The sequence below is a fragment of the Alternaria rosae genome (genome assembly GCF_020736505.1).
Source record: "Alternaria rosae strain MPI-PUGE-AT-0040 chromosome Unknown BKA58scaffold_5, whole genome shotgun sequence".
Taxonomy (NCBI): Eukaryota; Fungi; Ascomycota; class Dothideomycetes; order Pleosporales; family Pleosporaceae; genus Alternaria; species Alternaria rosae.
In genome coordinates this window covers 2,206,707-2,229,038 of record NW_025763574.1, presented here as the reverse complement: position 1 = coordinate 2,229,038, position 22,332 = coordinate 2,206,707, and the positions used below count along the sequence as shown (strand labels likewise).

General features: G+C 53.0%; 9 protein-coding genes across 9 annotated transcripts; 3 read left to right on the top strand and 6 right to left on the bottom strand.

Annotated features, from left to right (window-relative positions):
- Positions 1-414: 414 nt before the first annotated feature.
- On the top strand, positions 415-3,274 carry BKA58DRAFT_182479 (fungal-specific transcription factor domain-containing protein). Its single transcript, XM_046165418.1, has 2 exons — positions 415-706; positions 798-3,274. The coding sequence occupies exons 1-2, from the start codon at positions 526-528 to the stop codon at positions 2,975-2,977; spliced, it is 2,361 nt and encodes a 786-aa protein (XP_046025581.1). The 5' UTR covers positions 415-525; the 3' UTR covers positions 2,978-3,274.
- A 1,355-nt stretch (positions 3,275-4,629) lies between these two features.
- Positions 4,630-6,075, bottom strand: BKA58DRAFT_421205 (uncharacterized protein; the record flags this gene model as incomplete). The annotated part of the gene is made up of 2 exons (XM_046172770.1): positions 5,083-6,075; positions 4,630-4,875 (listed from the first exon to the last, which is right to left on the bottom strand). Exons 1-2 carry the CDS (start codon positions 5,839-5,841, stop codon positions 4,630-4,632), a joined length of 1,005 nt encoding a protein of 334 aa, XP_046025580.1. The 5' UTR covers positions 5,842-6,075.
- An 886-nt stretch (positions 6,076-6,961) lies between these two features.
- BKA58DRAFT_440261 (NADH-ubiquinone oxidoreductase 105 kDa subunit) lies at positions 6,962-7,406 on the bottom strand (the record flags this gene model as incomplete). Its single annotated transcript, XM_046173735.1, has 3 exons — positions 6,962-7,053; positions 7,108-7,214; positions 7,324-7,406. 3 exons carry the CDS (start codon positions 7,404-7,406, stop codon positions 6,962-6,964), a joined length of 282 nt encoding a protein of 93 aa, XP_046025579.1.
- A 57-nt stretch (positions 7,407-7,463) lies between these two features.
- Positions 7,464-8,592, top strand: BKA58DRAFT_182417 (uncharacterized protein). Its single transcript, XM_046165416.1, has 2 exons — positions 7,464-7,852; positions 8,015-8,592. The coding sequence occupies exons 1-2, from the start codon at positions 7,698-7,700 to the stop codon at positions 8,337-8,339; spliced, it is 480 nt and encodes a 159-aa protein (XP_046025578.1). The 5' UTR covers positions 7,464-7,697; the 3' UTR covers positions 8,340-8,592.
- Positions 8,593-8,631: 39 nt separating this feature from the next.
- BKA58DRAFT_182454 (uncharacterized protein) lies at positions 8,632-10,400 on the bottom strand. The gene is made up of 3 exons (XM_046165417.1): positions 10,036-10,400; positions 9,764-9,973; positions 8,632-9,713 (listed from the first exon to the last, which is right to left on the bottom strand). Exons 1-3 carry the CDS (start codon positions 10,136-10,138, stop codon positions 8,779-8,781), a joined length of 1,248 nt encoding a protein of 415 aa, XP_046025577.1. The 5' UTR covers positions 10,139-10,400; the 3' UTR covers positions 8,632-8,778.
- Positions 10,401-11,422: 1,022 nt separating this feature from the next.
- On the bottom strand, positions 11,423-14,879 carry BKA58DRAFT_421200 (uncharacterized protein). Its single transcript, XM_046172769.1, has 2 exons — positions 14,571-14,879; positions 11,423-14,484 (listed from the first exon to the last, which is right to left on the bottom strand). Exons 1-2 carry the CDS (start codon positions 14,718-14,720, stop codon positions 11,629-11,631), a joined length of 3,006 nt encoding a protein of 1,001 aa, XP_046025576.1. The 5' UTR covers positions 14,721-14,879; the 3' UTR covers positions 11,423-11,628.
- A 995-nt stretch (positions 14,880-15,874) lies between these two features.
- Positions 15,875-16,783, top strand: BKA58DRAFT_440258 (uncharacterized protein; the record flags this gene model as incomplete). The annotated part of the gene is made up of 2 exons (XM_046173734.1): positions 15,875-16,502; positions 16,557-16,783. 2 exons carry the CDS (start codon positions 15,875-15,877, stop codon positions 16,781-16,783), a joined length of 855 nt encoding a protein of 284 aa, XP_046025575.1.
- Positions 16,784-16,968: 185 nt separating this feature from the next.
- Positions 16,969-18,104, bottom strand: BKA58DRAFT_440257 (uncharacterized protein; the record flags this gene model as incomplete). Its single annotated transcript, XM_046173733.1, has 3 exons — positions 16,969-17,049; positions 17,102-17,665; positions 17,736-18,104. 3 exons carry the CDS (start codon positions 18,102-18,104, stop codon positions 16,969-16,971), a joined length of 1,014 nt encoding a protein of 337 aa, XP_046025574.1.
- A 349-nt stretch (positions 18,105-18,453) lies between these two features.
- On the bottom strand, positions 18,454-22,276 carry BKA58DRAFT_182383 (uncharacterized protein). Its single transcript, XM_046165415.1, has 2 exons — positions 19,878-22,276; positions 18,454-19,831 (listed from the first exon to the last, which is right to left on the bottom strand). Exons 1-2 carry the CDS (start codon positions 22,153-22,155, stop codon positions 18,624-18,626), a joined length of 3,486 nt encoding a protein of 1,161 aa, XP_046025573.1. The 5' UTR covers positions 22,156-22,276; the 3' UTR covers positions 18,454-18,623.
- Positions 22,277-22,332: the final 56 nt, after the last annotated feature.

Below are 22,332 nucleotides of genomic sequence, written 5' to 3'. Positions count from 1 at the left end.
AGAGTTCCCAAAGAGAGTACGTTCGCAACACATGCTCGACGGGATCTCCCATGGCTTTGCGTCGCTCCCGAAACAAGGCTGAGCCGTTCGTGGAGCGGTTCACCGCCGGCTGCAAGGGTTACGAACGCGGATAGCGTCGATGGAGCCTGCACCACGTCCCAAAGCAACGGCTAATCTCAAGACCCTGCCGTCGCACAAGTCTCTGGACTCGAGTAGCGACCGCCGTACATCACCAAGCACAAGACCTCGAAGAAGCAAAATCACGATCGCGCATGGTAAAAAAAGATGGTGCAGCCAGACCCTACGCGTGATTGGCGAGCCCGATAGGTGTGGCGCTAATGACTAGGCGTGCATCTCCCCAGCTTCTTCTCCACTTTAGATACCGCCGCCTTCCTGCTTATCTACCAAACCTCCGATGATTCTTCTCGTTTCCGCGCGTAGCTAGTCAATTGTTGTTTTGCATATGATATCTCGGGCCGCCGACAAATTCGCCCAGCGACCGAACGCTCGCACCTTCCGCGGCAGATGGCTGAGGCTATCGCTGTTTCGTCATCCTCAATCGTGCTGAGATCACCCGAGACGGCTCCGATCGACGTCAAGGCCGCTAAGCAGGCGTCATCTGCATCAGGTTCCGCGAAGAAGAAGACAACCAAAACCTCCGATACTTCTGGCGTCACCAAGAGGAAGCAGTCCAAGAGCCGTAATGGTATGCTCACCCTGCGTCATCTCTTGTCGTTTACACGATAAGCGTCACTCGACCTGTTCCTGCCTGTGACTATACTGACACCTCTACATAGGATGCGTTTCCTGTAAAGCAAAGCGCTTGAAATGTGACGAAAGGCACCCTTCGTGCAAGCAATGCGAGAGACGTGCAATAACATGCGGCGGTTACGCCAAAGACTACAAATGGAAGCACTACGAAGAGTTGAACACTGCAAGCAAACCGTCCATCAATTCACGTCAAGGTCATTCTTGCTACGGATATACTGATACGCGTCTGACCGGCTCAACCCCGGTCTCCCAATTACCAACAGCTGTGTCTTCGCAATTCCAACGGCAGTCCGATCTCCAAGACTACCAACGCACCTTCGGTGGCCCGCCCCACCATGAGGTATACTATCCGCCGCCTCAACACTCATACCCTTTCATGCATGATCCGCCTATACAACCAACCTTTTCGAACCCTCCCTTGGCACCTATGGGAAACTTGTTCACTGTCCCGACGACATCGCCATTCCTCATCTCTCAGTCAATATCACCAGTGGAGTCGTATGCGCCAGGTCCTTTCGAGCCATTTGGCATCATTCAAGCCGAAAGTACGACTACTGTGCGGACCAACACGAACTCTGACTCAAGTCTTTCGTCAGGCCAGTCTCCCCGAATAGTGGACCTCCTAATCCCAGGAACAGATCTGAATGTGCCACCGGAGGAGTACTCTTCCTTCGTATCTCAGCATGAGGCTTTCTACCAGCCCTCTGGTTTGACGCCGCCAGCGCCATTGGATGACGATGTTGATGAAGAAGTTGTACGCGATAAGATTGACGAGTCTGCAGCTTGTGTGATGTGGCTGCCATCGCCCGCGACACCAAGCTCGTCCGGCTCTTCCTCGCATTCTCCCGACTTCAAGATCCCGGCCCAGTTGCATTTATCTATGACATCGGCGGAGTCACTCACACGGCGTTATCATAGAGACACGTGCGGCGTACTGTCAGTGAAGGACGGGCCTACAGAGAACCCGTGGCGGACCCTCATCTGGCCTCTCACAAGGGACTGTCCAGCACTCTATCATGCCATCGCATCGATGACCTCCTTCCATCAGGCAAGAGATATGCCTACCTTGCGCATTCAGGGTATAGATCATATGCGGAGCGCCGTACATGCATTAGCTGCTGGACTCCAAAACATGCGTGTCGATGCAGCTATCTCGACCACACTTGTTCTGGCCTTTGCCGAATCTTGGGATCAGCATATCAGTACCGGTATCAACCACATCAAAGGAGCTAAGATCTTGATCAATCAAGCACTTGTGAACCACCGTCTTATGCCAAAGCAAGGCGAAGAATGGGCTCGGCTAAAGTTTCTTTGCAACACTTGGATTTACATGGACGTTCTTGCTCGCCTTACATCTGCCGACGAAGACGACGCATACGATGTCGACAATGTGAGAGAAAGCATATATGCTGCCGGAGACACCGACTCTGCTCTTGACCCATTGATGGGTTGCGCGCACACGCTCTTTCCCATCATTGGCCGGGTGGCCAATCTGGTAAGGAAGGTACGGAGATCTGATAGCAACGGGCCCACTATCATATCACAAGCAGTGCAGTTAAAATCCCAACTCGAAGAATGGACCCCGCCTTCTCACATCGAAGAACCAGAAGATGAAACAACAAGTCCGCAAGATGCCATCAAGACTGCGATCGCTTACCAATACGCAACATTGCTGTATCTTCACCAAGCCGTGCCGGAGGTTCCATCTCAGCCACCTCGCGTGCTCGCAAACAAAGTACTGTGCACCCTGGCTACCGTTCATCCACGCTCGCGTTCGATTATCGTGCATATTTACCCTCTAATGGCCGCTGGCTGCGAAATGACTAAGCCAGATGATAGGGAATGGGTCAAAGACCGCTGGTCTCTGATGTCTACCAGAATGAAATTGGGGATCATAGAACGATGTTTGGAAGTCACGAAAGAGGTCTGGAATCGGCGCGACAATCATGTGCTTGAGCGTACAACCATGAATATGGAGAACTTGCGCAGCGACAGCTTCTCATCAGACGCATCCATAACATGCGAGAACGACGCCTATTCTGATGATTACGACGTCGATCGCGATTTCGGCTCACGAGAGACACCATGCGGGATATCGGTACCGTCTGGTACTTTAGACCCCCAGGATTCGGGAGTCACGGTCAAAAGTCGCTTGCATTGGTTGAGTGTCATGAAAGAATGGGAATGGGAGGTCCTCCTCGGTTGAACCCTGACCAGGCCTTCAACTACGTTTCTGCATTCATCAGCCTTTCCAGCAGATATTACGCATGCCATTCTCTCTTCGGTGGCTTAAAGTTTGCATTTCAAGGTCGGGTTTGCTTCGTAATGCCTGTTTTAGGAGTTGGCGTTGCGAGGTACAAGGAGCGAAACTAGCCATATCGCTCAACAATATCCAGAATTAGGCTCAAACCTCATTCAATGACAAACCAAAAGGTACAATCGGATGACTCAAATCTTACGCTCCAGCAAGGCATTGAGGTACTCAAAGCTTCCAGCATATTGCCGTAATACACATCGATCTTACTTCGATGGACCTTCGTTCGCACCACACTAGGCCCTCCTTTTGGCGATAAGAAGTCAGTCCACCAACTCTCAAATATCAACGATTGTACTTCGTTTCAAATTGCCCCAATCGAGCTCACCGGTCTTGTGCGATCGTTTGAGCGCACATGCGTCACCCGGGCGGCCAGTATCAACGTGCCCGCACGACATACACTACGTCTTCCTCTCGAGGTGGCTTGCACGTTGATAAACTGTTCGAAATTAAGACACGTTGTTATAGGCTACAGTAGTATCGTCATGAATACAGGGGCTGTCAGACAGCAGCCACAGACTGTAGTGCCTGCTGTCAGAGCAGCCAACCGCCTTACAGCGCAGAGGTACTACAGAACGCATGATTCATGCTTGGAAGACCGATGCCAGAATTTCTCGACATATCTAATGCAATTAGAGTTGGCTCAGTACGTCAACCATGCAACTTATCACATCCTACCGCAAGGTCCCGTCTGTGGCTTGCATTCCAAGTCGTCGTCATCCATGTCAGTCTTCCACCCAAGGAAGCTAGTAAGCTGCAGCCGTCCAATGTTCAGCGGGCGTCTACATGAGCAACAAATCTATCGTGATCCCGTGATCATGTTGACAAGGCAAGCGCCGTCAGGGTCGAGTATTGGGCCGTTGCGCAAACAAGGTACAGCTCGACCGATGTAACGCTTGATGCTTGCGGTGTTCTCGCTTGACTGCCGCGAGGACCAAGCGCCAGACAGTAGGTATGACGGAAGAGCGGACTGAAAATACCGCATGACGCTATCGCAATTAGAGAGAGTTGCACGGAATACACAGATCAGTGGCCCACGATTGTATCTCGCGGCAAACCAATTGCACATGAAACAAGGGTCTTAGCACCTCAACCAACCAAGCCAACTCAATTGATTCAGTTACACTGCCAACTAAGGCACACGCGTCATTGCCAGGTTCTTGATACCATATGGAAAAGGCAAACGAGGCAGATAGTCTTCCTCGTGTACAGTACCCGTTGCCTACACTCAACTCTTGCTCCGTTAGGATTACCCTGCAGCACTCTGATCATCAGCGCACCTGCTCGGCAAAAGAACCGGATAAGTACAAAGACAGCGGTAACATGCATCTTGGCATGAGACTTATATGCAAGTACATTTTCTTTCGGAGTCTCGGAGACCAAAGGCGGACGATGACACAGTGAAGACAGGCGCCTGACAGCCCACTACGTGTCCCATGAAACACGAACCTCCAACAGGCATCAACCCCGTCAGCCACGTTATCGTGACCCCCGAGCGGCGCAACAGCGACACAGGCGCATGTATGTGATGGGCCATAGGAGCATTATTGGTGGCGTCCCACACGGAACAAGGATTCACCCAACAGCAGTACATGACGGATCATGTGACTACGCGATACATTGGTGGCGTCTTTTGCCTTACGTGACACCGGCGAGATTCTCCCGTTGAGAAGTGAACAGGGGGTGCAGCAGACTGACGTCGAGGGTGTTACCGTGAAGTGTGCTACGGATGTTGCAGCATGGACGAGCGGGACTTGGATAGGACCGCAATGAGCATTAAGGGATAGCAACTACGAAGAGGGAGAGAGAGAACCAAGTGAGAGATTGGAGGGAAGACAAATCCAGATATTGCGAGAAACGTAGAGTGCATTATGTAAATACCACCTAGCCCGACCACAACATGTCACTCACCACATCATACCATTAAGCCGGACCACCTACATCTACACCTCAACATCAGCGTCAGCATCAGCACCATCTCCTGCCCTCGCCTTTACCTTCATATTGACCATCATAATAGTCTTGACCCAATCCCTCCCCACACTCTGCTCAACCTCCAATCGCTCCTGCAGCTTCTCAATGCGCTTATCAGACTTGGCCTGCCGACAACGCAGGAAGTCGATAGTCTTATTCTTGTCCTGGAGCTTAGCCCAGATCAAGTCGTCGACGTCTTCTTGGGTCGGGGACTGCGCGTGAGCGGCTTTCAGGGAGAGTTGGTGTTGTAGGTTTTCTAGGTTTTCTAGCTGAGCTGAGTGCTCGGCACTGGTGTCTTGGGCTTGGCATAGTTGCTCTACTAGCTGTGCTTCACGCTCATTGGCATGGTCTTGGACTTGCGATAATTGTTTTGCTAGGGAAGTCTCACGACCAACAGCCTTGTCCTGCGATTCCGCTAATTGCTCGGCTAGAATCTGGAGCTGATGTCCAAGAGCCTGGATAGTCTCGTTGGTAGCTTCGGCATTGGAGCGAATCCGTTCTTTCAGCTTCGCAAGTTCGCTTTCTTTGGCTGTCAGCGCTTCAGAGGTTTCTTGGAAGAGAAATTGATTGACTTCAGACTGCTGCATCAACTCTTGGTTACGAGTGTGTAGATGAGTGTTGATCGCAGCCAGATTATCGTTGTCCTGACTCAAAGATGCGAGAGAAGGCGCGATGGAAGGCGTAGCAGAGCCTGTTGGTGAGCCCATTACCGAGTCGTTGCGACGGCGCATGCGGCTAAAGAAGCCGCTTTGTTGAGGCTTACCAGTCAGTGACGCGGACATGATGCTAGGTTCTTAGGTGGGCGTGATGTGAGCCGATGGACTTCTGCAGTGCAAGACGCCGGACAAGTGATACTGAGAGGGCTACAATGACTCTGAACTTGAGTCTATTGCTGCTACTCTGGAAGATGTTTGCGGTACATGGAGGTATAGATTTATATGGAAGCGTGTGGAACATGTTGCATTCACAACGTCAAAATCACAAAATCACGAAGGTACCACTGTACACACACTGAGAAGACATTATATGCGGCACACCACGCGATGGAATTTGATGCCAGAAGGTCGAAATCTATCTACCAAACACCAAAAAACAAAATCGGGAAAGGGGAAGAGAAAACAAGATGAGGAATCAGAACGGCACCAAACCACCCAACCCATCTTCAAAGTTCCTTGAAGATGCCGCTCCGCACTTCCTCTCCAACCCGCAGAACGACCTTCTTGTCAGATACAATGTGGGTTTTGACGAAAACCCCCTTCACCTGTTCCGCCATCTTCTTGCGGAGAATTGCCAACAAGGCGTCCTTGGTGGTCTCAAGATCTGCGATCTTGGCGGCCGCAGCCGATTTTTCTTTCACCAGCAGCTCGACAACGTGCTGGTACTGCTGCTCGATACGCCTGAGCGCATCAACGGCGGGGCCGGCGGCGAGAGCGGGGTGCTATACAGATATTTTGTCAGTGCTGATCTGAATATCATAGAGGGGCCCCGGGAGCTACTCACGTCGCTGGCGGTGAAAATGTCGAGCTCGGCGGCGACGATGTCGGCGTAGTGGTGACCTCGGAGGGGAACTTGGTGAGACATATTAGTATATGTGGTAGTCTCGGTGATGTTTTGCAGAATGTTTGTGAGATGTGGAGAGGATGTATTTTGCAAAGAGGTTTCTGGCGGTTGAGGAAATAGGAAGATGGGAGGCGGTTGGACAGATTATATGCTAAGCAGAAGATGGGCTGGTGAGGGTGAATGGAGAATTGGAAGTCGAGGTGAAAGGGAATTATTGCGAGAAGATGGTGAATTCGGGCTATACAGAGCTGTTATGGTGTGCTCTTTTGAGCTGTTTGTATGCCTATGCTTCTTCACCTAGAACTCTCGTCTTCTTCACTCGTCCTCCTTCCCAGTATGTATTCATGCGCCCTTCTGTACCAGCTCTGTGACTTGTTGTTCGATGGCCTTGTCGTCCAGGCCCTTCAGTGACAGCTTCCGCTCCTTTCCGAAGTCTGCCCCCAAATTATTAGCATCGCTCTCTTGTGTCTTTCTTGGGTGTGACGCACCAAATCGCGCGTAGACGGTGGGCTGGGTGTTGCTGGCTTCGCGGATCATGATGGGGATGGATGGGTTGGCCTTCTTCATGGCGGGGTAGCTTCGCGTGAGGAAATTCCTGTCCAGTCGGTCAGCGCGGTTCGCTCTATCCTGTCTGTCCTATCTATCCCGCTCTTGTGCAATGGCCTGCGCGTTGCGTTGCGCTCCTTCACTTGGTTGTCGCATACCTTGTCGCAGCGCTGTGCTCGCTGGTCTGGCAGAACAGGAACCTCAGCTCCTTGAGGCCGTTTGCGAATGCTTTTGACGCCATGGTAAGGACCGGTACTGGTGTGCGGGGGTATCAATCAGTGACTGTCGTCACTGGGCCGGCAGCGACATTCAATGTTCGTCAAGCTGCCAGGCGCACGCCTTACCCTTTCGGGCCTAAGCAGTCGGAGCACCCCCATCGTAGGCCCGGATTTATCATCTCAGTGCTTGAGCCCGACATCGCGACGGCACACGCACACGACACTCGCTCCGGCCTCGACCTCACTCTCGACGCCCCAATTCCTTCTCCCATTCGAATCGCCGACCGAGAGAGTACAGGGAACAGCTCGCGATCATGTCGTTCCGCCCCGGCTCCCGCATCTTCAGCTCCTTCCGACCTTTCTTCCAACGCGCAAATGCCCGCCGACATGCATCGACTGCGGGCGCTGAGCCCGCTGGCTTCCAAAAGTTCTGGAACAGCCCCATCGGTCCCAAGACTGTCCACTTCTGGTACGCTGCCTCCATACCATCTCCATGCCCACCCGCAATGCGCTGCCAGCTCCCCGCACTGTCCGAAGCGCATCCGTATCCGCATCCGCAGCAGCAAACACCCACCCCCAAAACCCACCACACCACACCCAATCTACCACACAAATGCTAACACCCCAACAGGGCCCCAGTAATGAAATGGGGCATGGTCCTCGCCGGCGCCTCCGACTTCTCCCGCCCCGCCGAATCCCTCTCCTTCACCCAGAACTTCGCTCTCATGTGCACAGGCGCCATCTGGACGCGCTGGTGCTTCGTCATCCGCCCCAAGAACGTCGCTCTGGCTGGTGTCAACTTCCTCGTCTTCTGCGTTGGTGCCACACAAGTCGGTCGCATTTACATGTACAACAAGAGTCTGGAGAACACTGAGGGCCAGGCTAAGGGCGAGATGCTGGATGTTAAGCACACTGCTGAGAAGGCCGAGAAGAAGGCCGAGAAGGCGTTGAAGTAGATTTGGAATTGCAGAAAATAAGGTTGAGGGAGTAGGCGGTGGACTCCCGGTCGGAAAGCTGGACATTGGTTGCGGGCAGGATAAGGAATGGGATGAGATGGATGTATATCTACTACGGGATTATGTTGGAGCATATGCACCAGCATGTCAGTATGATGATGACCTTTTTGCTTCAAGTAGCAAACAAATTCAACGATCAAAATCCTTCACGTCGACATTCGAAAGTTTTGCATGCTCGGATTTTTTGGATCTACAGTCTGTCCTACTTCCTGATCATGCCTCTCCGCCCGGTACTTAATGCGCCAGGTCAAGAGCATGCTCTCCATCTAAATCATCGGTAGTTTCGAACGCGATGCTGAGGCACAGTACCTCCAACAGACCTGATGACACCAGCGCGCAAACGCATATGTCCAGCCTGAAGCTATTGCTGCATCCCGTCTCATCTCCTCCACTTGCGTGCCTTGTTCTTCAGCCCAGTACCCAGCTTGTTCTTCAGCCTGATACCCAGATTACGCATCATCCTGTAGCAAGAAAATTCTCGCATGAGAGAGCGAAAAGACATCTCCTCTACGCAACGCGCAGCAGCCTCATTCTCAACACTGTTGTTGACACCAGACTGTTCGGGCTGTAGGAGAGCAACTTCATCGGCATCGTTGATTTCGAACAGCGCCATGGGACTAGAGAAGCTGAGTAACTCGACCTCCTCGTCTTGTTCACGCTCCTCCTCTTCAGCCGCTCCGCATTCCTCAGCCACTTCAGCTCTCTCCCATCCTTCAAGCGGCAAAAGAGCATGATGGAGATCAGCGCAGTGTTGCAGAACCACACCGTCAGGATCCCGCGGTTCGATCACAGGAGACGGATGTCTGAGAGATCCTCCATGCCTAGGTGGATCGTGTGCTAGGGCCTTGAGGAAATAATTGAGACTGAAGGCGTGTTTGACGAGAACCATACGAGGTACTCTCTTGATAGCATGGGCGGTTATCACGGACGGACTAGGTGCCACGGGTTCCACTCGTATGCGGTCGGTGTGTCTTCGGAATTCCCTCGGGACATGTATGCGGGACAGTAGATGTGGGATGAAGGGTATCGGTCGAGAATTGTGGACTGTGCTATGCGAGTTAGGGCTGACTGGAGGGGTCGCCAGCCGTTCATGTTCGTCTGTGTGATTCGATCTGGAGCTGCGATCTGATGCCTCGTCATGGAGTGGGCCGACTACACTGTCGCCTCTGGATTCGGTCGTCGAACTCGAACAGTCGGTGGAAGGATCCTCATCGTCTGTCGTGATACTGTTTCTCGGTCTCAGGCTTTCCTCGTCTGAATGATCTGATTCATCGCGATCCTCTATATCGCTCAACACCCGTACGAGTCCGCGGCCTAGTCTCAATCAGCCCAAATACGGCACGTCAAAGTTGAATCAGACTGACCAAGAGGACGTGGAGGAGGAGGTCGCGCTGGTACGACTTCTGGTTCACTTTTCCAGACAAACTTGTGTTTACAAGTCCTACAAGTCTGAGATGTGTGTCTGGAAAATAGGTATACTGTCGCTCCACATTTAAAACATATCCTACGGTCTATGTAGAATCTACCACAGCGACGCATATGGCGAGCTCGTCGACCTGCGTTCCCGGGCATGACTGGGACGTCGATTAGCGTATAGTCGTATGATATGTGCCTGGGGATAGATAGAGGCACCTGCTATTAATGTTCTTTGCGAAGAGAGAGCAAAGCGCGAATGCTTCAAGTGGTGCCTCTGATGACTGGATGCCAGTGCTGAGAATGAGATGGAATGACTGCTGCATCACATTAGAACAGTCCCGAATCGGTCATGCTCTGGACACCTTTGATGACGTTGTCGATCGGCCTCGATATAAATAGACGATAGCGATAGAGCTGTAGTGATAGAGGCGACGAGTGATGAACAGAACGTTGTGGTAGAAGAGTATAGCAGATACCACTTCGAGGGTTAAGGACCATCAGCATGGCATGTCGCACGTGCTCGGTATCTCTGGGAGTCGCAATGGCGAGTGCTTTCTGTCGTGTCGGCGTGTAGGCACGCATCCAAGGTAATCGCGTTCGTCCAGCGTGCGAAGCCCTCCTAGCACGCTTCCACCTTTTTCTCAGCCATCCTCCACTTTCACATGTGCTTGATGCCAGATTTTGGTTCGCCATATTCTGGTTCTGCGATGACCCATGGACCCCTAACGCTCCACTCACGACACCAGTAATTCAGGCGATGCCCCAAACAAGAGCGCGCTCATCGAATGATAAATACCGCAAACTTTTCTGACTGACGGGGCCTCCATCCTCTTTCTCCTCCCTTTCCATGTTTTTTGCGTCAGGTGAATGCCTTGCAACACCCAGCACAACATTCGCCACAGCAGTCTCCGCAATTACTACACGCATCGCCCAAACAACCCGCCATACTTGCAAAACACGCAATGATCGATTCGATGCACCATGGGCCTGCCAACGTGCAATCGATCCGCTGGATGCATCGTGTGCAGCAGTCTTTCGGCTCGTCGTGCGCGGGTGTAAACTCCTCTGTCTCGGGGTTCACTGGAGCGTAATTCATCTTGAATGTGTGTGGAGAGAGTGGCGAGTGCTGGTTGAGTTTTGGTGGTAGAGGGTCGATGCTGAACGAAGGAGGAACGAAGGATGATGTAAGAAAGAACCAGGTAAGCTTGTAAGTCAGGGACGATGATGTATTCTGTCAACAGCGGGTACGAAGCAAGATGACGATAATTGACACGTCGTAGATGTAGATGTTACTGCAATATAAGCCTTGGTGAGATGTTCGATGTTTTTGATTTTCGACCCGCGAAGTTCAAACGCGCTTCGCGTGAGGTCAGGCACGCCAGGCCACCCACAGACACAGCCCGCCCCCTCGGCTAGCAGCACGTGGCTACGAGCGCCACCGGTCTTGCTAACTGAACAGAGGGCAGAAAAACACAGCCTCTGCAATCGCACGAATACCGTCGAAAGCCGCGATAAGCACTCAGAAAGTGAAGGTTGTGGCTGTTCGCGAACACGGCCAAATAGTGGGTACACGTTATTTCTGTCTCACGCGATTCTCAAACAGGTAAAGGATGTGACAACGCAATACGTATATGGTCAATGTAGAGTAACAGTAATGTTCATTCACGATGTGGGTATCTTGTATGCGCGCCCGCAGTAATGGCCTGTAGCAAAACTAAAACCCCAACTCCCTGTCCGGAGGACAATGTGACAATTTGAGAAACATCAGAAAACTCCAGTGCTAACGTAGGTGACCGGGCAGTCACGCCGCAGCCTATACCCGAATTACGATGTGGATTCCCAAGCCTCTGGCCTCGCGAATAGAGCAGCCCAAGCAAGTCCTTCCTACGCGACTAATGATCGCATGAAGGCCCTTTTCCGCGCACCATGCTCGTGCGAGTAACTGAAGATCAGTTGAAGCCCTGGCATCTAGTACCAACACAGCCTTCTTGCTATTCTTGATTGTCTGCGCTGTCTCGCTGTCGTTGCTCCGTGACAGATCAAGTAGGCGCTCCGTAGACTTGGATGTGTGCAGCTCGAAAGGTAGTAAGAAGTCAGGATCCAGAACATCTGTAACTGGCACAATCTTATACGAGTACGACTGGTGTAGAGGATGCGCGTTCATGGGCTTACTGCTAGTCGCAAGCGTCTCGACTTCTGGTCCGGTAGGCGCTTCGTACATCCGCTTCGGCGCAATATTTGCGGCATCCGGTGGATGCGATAGGAGCGGCTCAAAGCCGTGGCTGTTGCGGCGTGATAGAGTCACGCTGTGTTTTGAAGAGGACCTCGAAATTGTACCGGTACCAGAGCGCCTTAAGACCTTGGGGCGATGCGTGAACGAGGGAGGCGCAGACGCTGCGGTGGTACAAGGGAAAGAGGTGACAAATTGAACATCGTATGTTAGAGTGACGGTGTGGCTCGCTGCATCTCCTCTGGAGACAAACGTCATCGATGGGGCATGCATGTCACTTTCGGTTGGCGGTCCTGTCAAGCTGTCACCATCGATGAGGTCCGTGTTGATCGGGACCAGTTCCCACTGGGAGAAGACGAAGGAAGGAGCCAGGTAGGAATCAGGATCTTGAGGAAGAACAAAATCTTCCGGCCGCAATGAAGTGAGAGAATCAACCGGCGCAATGGCGGACTCTTGGGCGACTGTATCCGAGCCATCTCTCAGTCGCAACCGGTCCTCGTGCGGAAGAAGTTCGCTGTGAATCGAGTACCAATGGTCGGCAGGGCTGTCAGGCAGCTTTGGAGATGAGATCCAGCCCATACACTCTGTAGAACCCTTGGCACACGCCAGAATACGTCCAACAACAGAAGCCTTGCTCCAGAAGGTTCTATCGCCAAAGGTAAATCCACCGTACAAGTTTGCTGATTCTCCCAAGTTGGCAATAGCATTGCCGTCGTTCTCAAGCAGAGTCGAAACGAGAAAATGTGAGATGGCTTCTCCAGGGAGCACAAGACCAGTCAGGTAAGACCGGCTGAGCCATCCTCCGATATTGTAGCTGGACGTGGCATCGTTTTCCGAGATGGTCGACACAGGGGAAAGTGGCATGCGTAGGGCACGAGAGTTGTTGCGATTCAGAGCCGGCTTCCCAATATGGCCAAAGTAGCTGTCCAGCTGTTGACCGGAAGCGAGGGGTGTTTGCAGTGGCGTTCCGTAGACACTGATACCGGAAGGTGTGGCCATGGCCATGTCGAGTAACCTTCCGCTGGGTGATGATGGCGTGGGTTCCTCGATCTTGTCTTGCTCTCCAAGCTTCCGAGCCAAATCCGCCGAGACTACATCAAGGCTAGGCCATTGTAGTGTCTTTGCAAAGTGCAGGAGCCCAGAAAGCTGTCTGGCTTGATGCTGCGGAAGTATGATCAGGTCCGACTGCGGTATCTGGGCGTGGGCGCCTTGGCCTAGTAACGAAAGTAATCCACGTAGTTTGGGTTTGGGTGAGACCGGCGCATCGCTGCCTCTCATAATGACGATGTTGTCGAGGAATCTCCGCGCGAGCACCAAATCCCAGTCAATCTTCCTCGTCTTGATTTTGAGGAATCCTTCAATATCCTTTGCGTCAATTCGAAGTCGGATCTCGGCGTCGGTCGCATCGGCATTCGTGAAGGCATCCAGTCGAAGCAGCAACTCACAAGCCAAGGTGATCTGCAGTAATAGTATCTCCCGCTCCGTCCACAACGGGTTATGCTCATGCTCGGGGGCTGGCTCGGGTTCACTCCACAGTATCTGGCCAAGCCTTATCCTCCATTCGACAAGGCTGAAGTCGTACCAGACACCCTTCAGTCCCAACACCCTGAGTAGAGCCACGATTTGTGTCTGCAAGCCTGTTGGATCTGCCGCAGAATCGTCATAGCCCGGAGGGGTGAGGAACTTGGTGAATAAGTTTGCGTACAGGTCTCCAGAGCTTTGGTTGTTGAGAATTGTCATGGGCTCAGGGCTGTCTTGGAATGCCTCGTACATATCCTGGAACTCAGCCAAGCGGTCGTATATGAGGTTGAGGTCCACCGGACGAATACCCAACCGCTCAGGAGCTGCCTGCATGACCTCCTTGTTCCTGCTCGACTCAGCAGAGTCTCGACTTGACTGAGATGTGTCCAGCTCGCTGGCTAGCGTGTCAGATCTTGGTAACTCGAGGAAATGCGAGAAGCCAACAGTCCCCGGCTCGATACCCTGGGCACTGACCATGCTCGGCATCTCCATCACGTCCACCTGATATCCATTGTACTGTTTCGAAGTCTCGGGTAGCTGTCGGGTCCTGGATGAGTCTTCGCGCAGGGTCGCGGCTGAGAAGGCGGGTTCGGCGAGTGGAGCTGTATCGGTTGCTTCCTTGAGCACAGCATCCGTGTTCCAAGGATGAGTGACGGTTGGTACGTAGCGACTGCCTGTCTTTGTGATGCCAAACTGCGGGGCCCCAGCGAAGAGCGTACGAAGCTGGCCCTCACCAAGAGTCTCCAACTTCTCCTCTTTGGATTCTTGCGGTGGTGTAGGGACGCGATCTTGCTCCAGTTCTTCTACGGGCGCCATGCTCTCATGATCGACTGCGGCACTCGGTTCCTCTTGGGGTATCACATCGAGTGTTTGTGGAGGGGCTGATTGCGGGGCAGTGTTATGGTGCTTTGGCGGTGACTTTGTCGGGAAGTTTGCTATCAGCTTCTTGATCATCATGCGAGTACCGTGACGATACCACCAAAGAGAAGGAGCAGGGGACATACAGTTACAGGTACAGCCACTTCATCGTGACGCTGTGTTTGCTTATGCTTGAAGGCCCTAAAGAACCTCAAGACGCGCTGCCTCTTGCTGTCCTTCCGCAGCAGCTTTCCGGCATTCTCGTCAACCATGTCGTGGTGCAGTCGTCGCAGCATCCTGGCGGCCTGCAGCAGGCAGGCGAGGCATACTGGCGGCGGACATTATAAGGGGATAAGGGGACATCAACAAAGCTCAGCAGGCTGGGCGCGACACAGGCTGCACACATGCACGTCAAACATGGCAGCCATCCCTGTACTGACAGGCGCGCACGTCTCGATGGTTGGTGCGAGGCCGCAGCCGGTCCCTGTCCCGCACATCAGCCAGGGCGATCAGACGAATCCACGGATGACGTCCAGCGTATCGCGCCGGCTGAGTGGCCCTGCATGGGGCCAGCCCACCTGCACCTCTCGGTAGCTGCAGACACAACACGCCAGACACTCACGTTTCTTGTTAGCAGCGCGCCACTGCGCCTACACGACGCGCATACATCAATCAGACACTCGTAACCCGTTTGCACTATCCACGCCGTGGTCTAAAGGCCGTTGCCTATGACGCTATATCGGTCCGCTCGCCTCCAGGTTCCAAGTCTCGTTCAACGGGCCCGTGCCAAGCTTCTAGAACGTGGAACCGGGTCGGTCATTTCCGCGTCCCTAATCTTATCGCCTACCACGAGCAAACTGCATTGTATACATAGGTGTTTCCCATCTACAGCGGCAGTAGATGAGAAGAGGATTTTGAACTTGAGCTGGCTATCGTTGATGGACCAGCAAGACAGAGTCATAGTCGCGAAACTCCAACAGCAATCGCCAGGCATCGTTCATGCCCCATTGGGCACGATTCACCCCAATGTTTCATAACGATCGATGTTAAACTTGGCCAATGGGAGATTGAATGAACCCTATACTCATGAGACTTGTCGTACGACTTAACCTTGTCATATGTCTAGTATGCCAGGTTTCTTACTTCTTTTGTGCGAGTAGTGCATGCATTGTTCCGTACCAACTTCATCAACGTTATGCAAACAATCCTCCGTATACAGTATCGAGTCACTACTACCTCTGGCCTCTGCGACTGATACCAGCTATTGAGACTGTAGTCTCGTCAGCAATGGCATCCATACGTGGACCCTGCATGTTGTGGTGTTACACAGCAGCACCTCCACATTCACCTATCCCGCGCTAGTGCAAACACTGGACCGCTGTCACGTAGCAACACTGTCAACACTGCGCACGACACCACACGCACAAGCCAGATCACCATCTCCGATAAGATGGGACTGCTTGAAGACGCGCGAAGACTCGCCGAGACTTACGGGCCAGAGGCGGCGCGACATGTAGCATCTACTGCAGACAAAGCGTGGAAACACGGTAGCGCTTTCGGTCAAGAAGTAGCAAAGCGTGCTGGTCCAGCCACCGCAGATGCGAAAGCTCATCTGGACAAGCTCAGCAAAGAAGCGGGCAAGCATGCTGCTCCTATCGCCAGCAGTGCCTCGAAGCATGCTATTATACTTGCCCGCGCCGCCTACAACAGCGGCAAAGAAGGTCTACAAGTCCTACCACAAGTCCCGGGCGGATACATAAATGAAGAGTACGACTGGAAGTTCGTCGCACAGTTTGGCGAGGACATGGCAAAGCAGCTTGGCAGTACAGCAGGCGACTTTTGGGAGAAGCTAGGCAGCGGCGACATCATCCACGACATTGGTCAGGTCGCTATCCCGAACATTGAGTTCACCAAGGAAGATCTCTCGGGGTTCAGTGAGAGGCTCAAAGCATGGATTCTTGCCAACCCTAAACAGTTTACGACATTGCTGGCTTGTATCGCTTCAGGCCCTATCGCTCTTGCTGTCACACCAGTTATGCTGGGCCTTGTGGGCTTCACCCCTATCGGTATCGCTGCTGGTACGTATCGATCCGTGATCACATATCCGGACTGACTTCTAACACATGAATTAGGCTCTGTGGCCTCTACATTCCAGGCAGGCGTCGCTCCCATCGCTGCCGGTAGCGCTTCGGCCATTCTCACTAGTGCCGCGATGGGAGGGTATGGGCTTGTGATCGTCCAGGCGATTGCTGTAGGCTCAAGTGTGACAGGAACTTGCGGCATCGCAGCTCTGGCGTTTTTGCAAGCTGTTAAGGAAGACGAACAGTGTAGGAAGTTGAAGACGGAACAGATGACGTAGTTGGGGGGCTTCCACAAGAGCATGGAAGAAGCATGTACCGGGAGATAACACATCAAGAACGTTGTGATGGAAAGAGGATGTGGGTTAAACTTCCAGTAGTCATTACCTCCCCAATCGTATATGCCCGACCCGATGGCCACTCCGTGGTCAAGTAGAACATCGACTCGAAAGAGCTTAACAGCGGATTAGCGATACATCGCCGACTGCGATTTGTTCGCCCCATCCAACTCCAGATCCGCTCTGCTCCCATCGTGAAGTTCGTACACCTAGCCCAAACGTTAGCTCCAAACTCCTATCCAGATTAGCATTCAAACGTACCGGTTCCTGATGCGGCATCTCAGCTACATGGTACGCTTTGGCTACATCCTGCTTTTGCCTCTCTACCGCAATCTCGTTTTCGATCTCCTGGGTCTTCTGATGCCTCTTCCTTCTTCGCAATAGGAAGACTGCTGCAACACCCAGCAGAGCTCCCACACCAGCACCAACACCCACGCCGATACCGATATTGCGTCCCGAGTTCGATTTGCCTTCATCTTTCTTCTCCTCGTTCTGGCCGGACAGGTTCGCTGCGTCAGACGACGGCGTGGGTTCCTCACTCGTCCCCGTCGCTGCCGGTGCTCCAGTCGAAGATGTCGGGTTCGCGCTCGAGGATGCTGCACCTGCGCCTGCGCTTGAGGAAGCCGGACTCGCACTTGGCGATGCCACCTCCGCACTCGCAGAAGCCACTTGCTCGCCTCCGAGTTCCTTTGGAATCCTGATTCTTTTCGAGACCAGCGCATCAGCGGAGGCCGAACAGCACGCGTTGCTGTCTCCACAACACCAGTACTCTGATTTGGCTGTTCCGTCGCAAGGCGTCAATTGTGAGACGGAGTCTGCTAGGTTCTAGTCTCTTGTTAGCTCTCTGAAACTTTGCACCTGCATGCATAGCCACAAACGGAGAAAAGCAACATACCCCATCTCTGCAAACATCCAAGCAACCCTCCCAGTTCGCATTCGCACAGTAAACACGGTAGAAATGTGTCCACGGCTCTGCTTCTTGTCCAGGTGCGCTGCTAAAGCCTCTGTTCTGACACAGCCCGTTCGGCATGCATTCATCCGCTGTAGGGCCGTTTATAACATCGCCGCCCGGTGGGTTCGGCCATTGCGTTTGGCAGCATGTGTTGTAGAGCGGGGAGGAGGATATGGAAGAACAGCGCGATGTTCCTTCGTCCTGGTGCGCGGTGCCGTTGGGGAGGAAGCAGGTGGGCGTGCTGGACGGCAGTGACGCTACGAGAAGGAGAAACTGTAGCGATATCGACGCTTGCGACAACATGCCGGGCATCGAGTATGCGGACTGTACTCCGCGAAGGTTGTTTTTTTTTGTCGCTGTCAACAGCTGAAAGTTAAGGTGGAGAGAAGCGGGAAGAGAAGAGTCTGAGGAGCGATCTGAGCGGAAATACACAAACGGGCTCCCACTTCTTTCCTTGCACTGCCTGATCGTGATGCGAATAAGGCAAACCATGGAGCTAGGGTCATCCCGAATTAGCGTTGGGGTCGAGGGGCCGCGAAATTAAAATTGGATACCGTCCCGTCCCCTTTTGGGTAATTTCCACTGCTCATCAGCGGCTTCAACCGTTGTATTCCGTTAGATGATAATGTCAAAGTGGGCTGTGGTCGCCGACCGTTTTGCGAAAGTAAAAGTATACATTGAACGACTGTAGACTGTTGATGATAGAAGATCTGAACGAAAGGATGGGGTATCTTGCACACGCTGTAACGAAAGACAAAATCGCAACGCCTACCACAAAAGGAAATTATTTGTCTCGAGCGGAATCCTTCCGACTGCGAACACCAGCGATGCTCACGTCTGCCGACTAAGCAGCAATTCCACCGCTCGGTCGACCCTCAATCCGTCTCCTAGATCCGTTAACCTTAGCGCCTCTCGGGCTTGCTCGGCTGTGAATCCCATCTCGACAATCCGCCATATGGCCTTATCGGCAGTGTTCTCATGACTCAGAGATCCATAGATGTGGTGTTGTTGTTCGTGCTGTTGAAGGGCTCCACTTCTGGGAGTGGAGCTTCCGGCAGATGACTGGCTGCTACTCTGACGCATGTGGCGGCCACGGTAAGGTATGGACATGGGATGAGGGCGGAATGCGGGGTGAGGCGGTCCGGGTGGTTCTGACAGAGGATGGTGTAATGGATCCTCGAGGATAGAAGGCATAGATGTGCCTGTGCTGTAGCGATGCCAATCACGGCTGTTTGTCGCTGTGGAAGCGGAGGGTGTCGGCAGAAGCGGCTGAGCGAACATGCGGCGGGGTGGAGAGCTTGCGCTTGATACGCTGCCCATGGTGTATAGATCGCGGTTGCTCTGGACTGTTGTGACTGAGGGAGATGGTAGAAGGGGCTGAGCAACGGTTCGACGTGGCGGTGAGGGTGTTCGTTCCCTGATACGTCCTAGGATCGAAGAAATGCTATGTCGGTCATAGTTACTGGGTACTGTGGAGGGGGGCGGTGATGGAAGCAGAGGCTGAGCCACAGTTCGCCGAGGCAGTGAAGCTGTTCTGCTGGATGTCGACCTTGATCTAGGAAGAGCCACAGATGTCGACATGTCCTCTACGGAAGATGATCTCAGTGCCGGGACATGAGTGATGATGTCCTTTCCCGGGCCTTGTGATGGTAGTGGAGGGCGTGTCAAGTTTCGAATCACAGTATCCCAGTCTGACATGGGTCTTTCTTGAGACATGAGAACCATTGGTGGTTGCTCACCACTCTTTTTGCGATCCTTCAGTTCGTCAATATGTTTCTGGATACGTATCTTGGACTGCTGGCGCTGCACGTCGCGGATTGAGATCTTAGCATATGTATGCGCAATCTTGTCTTCGTAGACGCGTCGGGCTGCTTCTTTGAGGAAGTATTGCCGTGTACCGTCAAGCACAGGAGGCTTCCAGTTGACCCATCCGTTCTCCGCCGCGATAACAAAGGCTTTGGGATCCGAGGGGTGAAACGGGCCAGTGAGCTTGAGAACAGTGTCAAGGCCAAAGGTGAGGAGGTGGTAGATCCATTCGTCTGGTCTGGTTAGCAAGATCCATGATCATGCAGCGGATAGACGAACCAAGCATCATCTCCTCGCCGTCAATATCGCCACCACGAATGTCAGTGTTGTCGTAGATACCAGCTTGTCGGGCTTGAACAGTGCGCCCTTCGAAGTTTTGTAGCAGGACAGAAAGACAGGTCCATAACTCCATCATGTCAAAGAGTTGCTCGGCGGTAAGGCCGCCTTCATTCCCTTGCCCGAAGCACTCAGGTGCACCGACCAATGTATCGCTCATGAGGTCTGTGCTCATCATGCTGAAGGTACAGGTCGCCTGATGGACTAGCATACCACCATTGAGCCAGTCCATCTGCGCAACAATATCCTCCTCACGCCCTTTGCCCGAGCCAAATAGCTTACAAAATGTCCATATGCGCCATAATGCGTCGTCAACTCTAGCAGACTCAGCTGGACAGGCGCTCATGAGCGCAGCTGATATCTCCGGTCGTACGAAGGACTGGCATTTCTCCATAATCTCTAACTTGATTGTGCGGATGACTTGAATGTCTCGCTTCTGGAGCTTGAGATACGACGTGGGGCTGTATTCCTCTGCAGGTCGTGTGGTCTCAAGGTCTGCTGCAAGCAGAAGTTCATGTCCAGGAAAGGCGATCTCTCTAAACTCCCAGGCTGGTGGTGACATCTTCCGCAGGGTAGATTTGATGAGATCAAGTTCATGCCGTTTGAACACACGATAGAAGCCTCGGTTGATAGAGGCCGCGGCGAAAAGATCGTTGAAGTGATCTAGATGCTGGAAGATGTTGAGTATGACCTTCTCAGCTCCGTCAGACGTGATCGGCGGTTTGGTGGTTTTGGCAGAAACTGCTCGCGGAGAGAACACCAGATCCACACTGGAACGCTTGTACTGCGGAATCATAAGTGTCAATGTTCTGCTCGTCCGAAAGGATTTTCGCTTCAGCTGTGAAGCGATATGATCTCGCGGTAGACGGTTGACTTCAACAGTCGTCCTGGCTGCCAATCGCCGCCTGCTGGACTTACGAGGGACAGCCGGAGGAGCAATATCAGGTAGTACGACATTAGCGAAATCTTTTCGGGGCTGGCCTGTGATATCAATAAGCTTCCCGTCTCCAGCTGACGCCTGACGCATGCCTGTCCAGGGAGGGTTGCATTCTGCAAGGGGCGTCCCATCCTGGGCAGGCATGCGAGGATCGCTGTTGCTGTCAAACGAAGAAGCCAATTGCACGTGCAGGTCGAACTCAGCCTCGCTCAACGTAGGGCTAGATGCACGTGGATAGATTGGAAACGCTTCAGATCCGGAGGCTATCGCGTCGTTGATCATGCCCATACTTGCGTCCTCGGCTAAGTTCTGCCGCGGACCGCTCCGCTTTGAGGACTTCCGGTTCAATCGTGGCTTGCGCTGAGATACATGGAGAGCACAGGTTGGTCGGAAAGGGAGATTTTCATCGCTAGAGGACGGGTGGACGTATTTTCGGGGCGGTATCGACGGTGGAGCATGGGATTGGCTCCCGTTGAAAGATAGGGTGAACTCAGAGCGAGCATGTAGAGTACCTCTAGGCTGGCAAGTGCTTCCTTGTGTCGGAGATTTATCGACCTCCACGCTAGTCTCTGAAGAGTGGTTGCTGTGCAGTGATGAAGCATCGCTATCTTGCGATTCATTACACGAACTGCTTGACTCGAAGCTACTCTTGAGTTGCTTCGGTGTGTGTCGCGTGTTTACGGGGGCAATTTGGCTGATTGTGGGCTGTGTTTGCGGATGTGTAAGTGGAGATACAATGGAATCCCGCATGCGATGGTGGCTTGCTGACGGAGGCGAGACCTCGTGGTAGCTTCCGAGATCGGTAGGGTTCGTTTCGAGTAATGGAAGAGCGGGCAGTGGCTTTCCACAAGGGATTACTACTTGTATCTTAGGCTTCGCAGCCGGATGTCTGTTCCCGCTCGGAATGTTCTTCTTGTGCTTAGTGGTCGTTTTGCGACTCTTCTTTCGCCATTGGATTTTGCCGTGCTTATAAGTGCCGATGGTGCCTGTAAGCGATGCGTGGCTTGATGCCGACAGTCCATCTGCAGTATTACTGGCTCCCGTCGCGACTGCTACCGAAGCAGTGCTCTTCCGTCTCCTACCCCAGATAGATGTTGATCTTGAAGGCAACGGTACGGTCAAACCTGCTGACGACGGTCGGTTGCCGTCGTTGGCGTCTCTGCGATCCTGGGTCGCTGTGTTGTGATTGTGAAAGGGGAGAGCCGCATCGTCTTTAGTACTCTCTGGAACTGCGCGTAAGATGGTCGCTGACTTTTTCGATTTTAGCTTAAGTAACGCTGACATCCTTCTCTTCAGTGCGCCAGGTGAGGCTGATCATTCAGAGCAATGTGTCAACATGGGCAGTTGGGTTTGAGCAAATCGATTAATGACGTATTAGGCTGCAGAAAATGTGCGAGGAGCTGTCTGGAGTCGCTGAGGATGAGTAGTTGGATAAGGGATCTCCCATCGGAGCCGCGACTC

Bases quoted from the DNA above. Each gene is read 5' to 3' on its own strand.
- BKA58DRAFT_182454 (XM_046165417.1), bottom strand. From the start codon at position 10,138: ATGCAGCAGTCATTCCATCTCATTCTCAGCACTGGCATCCAGTCATCA. The intron at 9,974-10,035 runs GCAGGTGCCTCT...TCGACGTCCCAG, and splicing joins CTTCGCAAAGAACATTAATA to TCATGCCCGGGAACGCAGGT. The intron at 9,714-9,763 runs GTCAGTCTGATT...GATTGAGACTAG, and splicing joins TCCTCCTCCACGTCCTCTTG to GCCGCGGACTCGTACGGGTG.
- BKA58DRAFT_182417 (XM_046165416.1), top strand. From the start codon at position 7,698: ATGTCGTTCCGCCCCGGCTCCCGCATCTTCAGCTCCTTCCGACCTTTC. The intron at 7,853-8,014 runs GTACGCTGCCTC...ACACCCCAACAG, and splicing joins CCCAAGACTGTCCACTTCTG to GGCCCCAGTAATGAAATGGG.
- BKA58DRAFT_182479 (XM_046165418.1), top strand. From the start codon at position 526: ATGGCTGAGGCTATCGCTGTTTCGTCATCCTCAATCGTGCTGAGATCA. The intron at 707-797 runs GTATGCTCACCC...ACCTCTACATAG, and splicing joins GCAGTCCAAGAGCCGTAATG to GATGCGTTTCCTGTAAAGCA.
- BKA58DRAFT_421200 (XM_046172769.1), bottom strand. From the start codon at position 14,720: ATGCTGCGACGACTGCACCACGACATGGTTGACGAGAATGCCGGAAAG. The intron at 14,485-14,570 runs GTATGTCCCCTG...TTCCCGACAAAG, and splicing joins AAGTGGCTGTACCTGTAACT to TCACCGCCAAAGCACCATAA.
- BKA58DRAFT_182383 (XM_046165415.1), bottom strand. From the start codon at position 22,155: ATGTCAGCGTTACTTAAGCTAAAATCGAAAAAGTCAGCGACCATCTTA. The intron at 19,832-19,877 runs GTTCGTCTATCC...TAACCAGACCAG, and splicing joins CGGCGAGGAGATGATGCTTG to ACGAATGGATCTACCACCTC.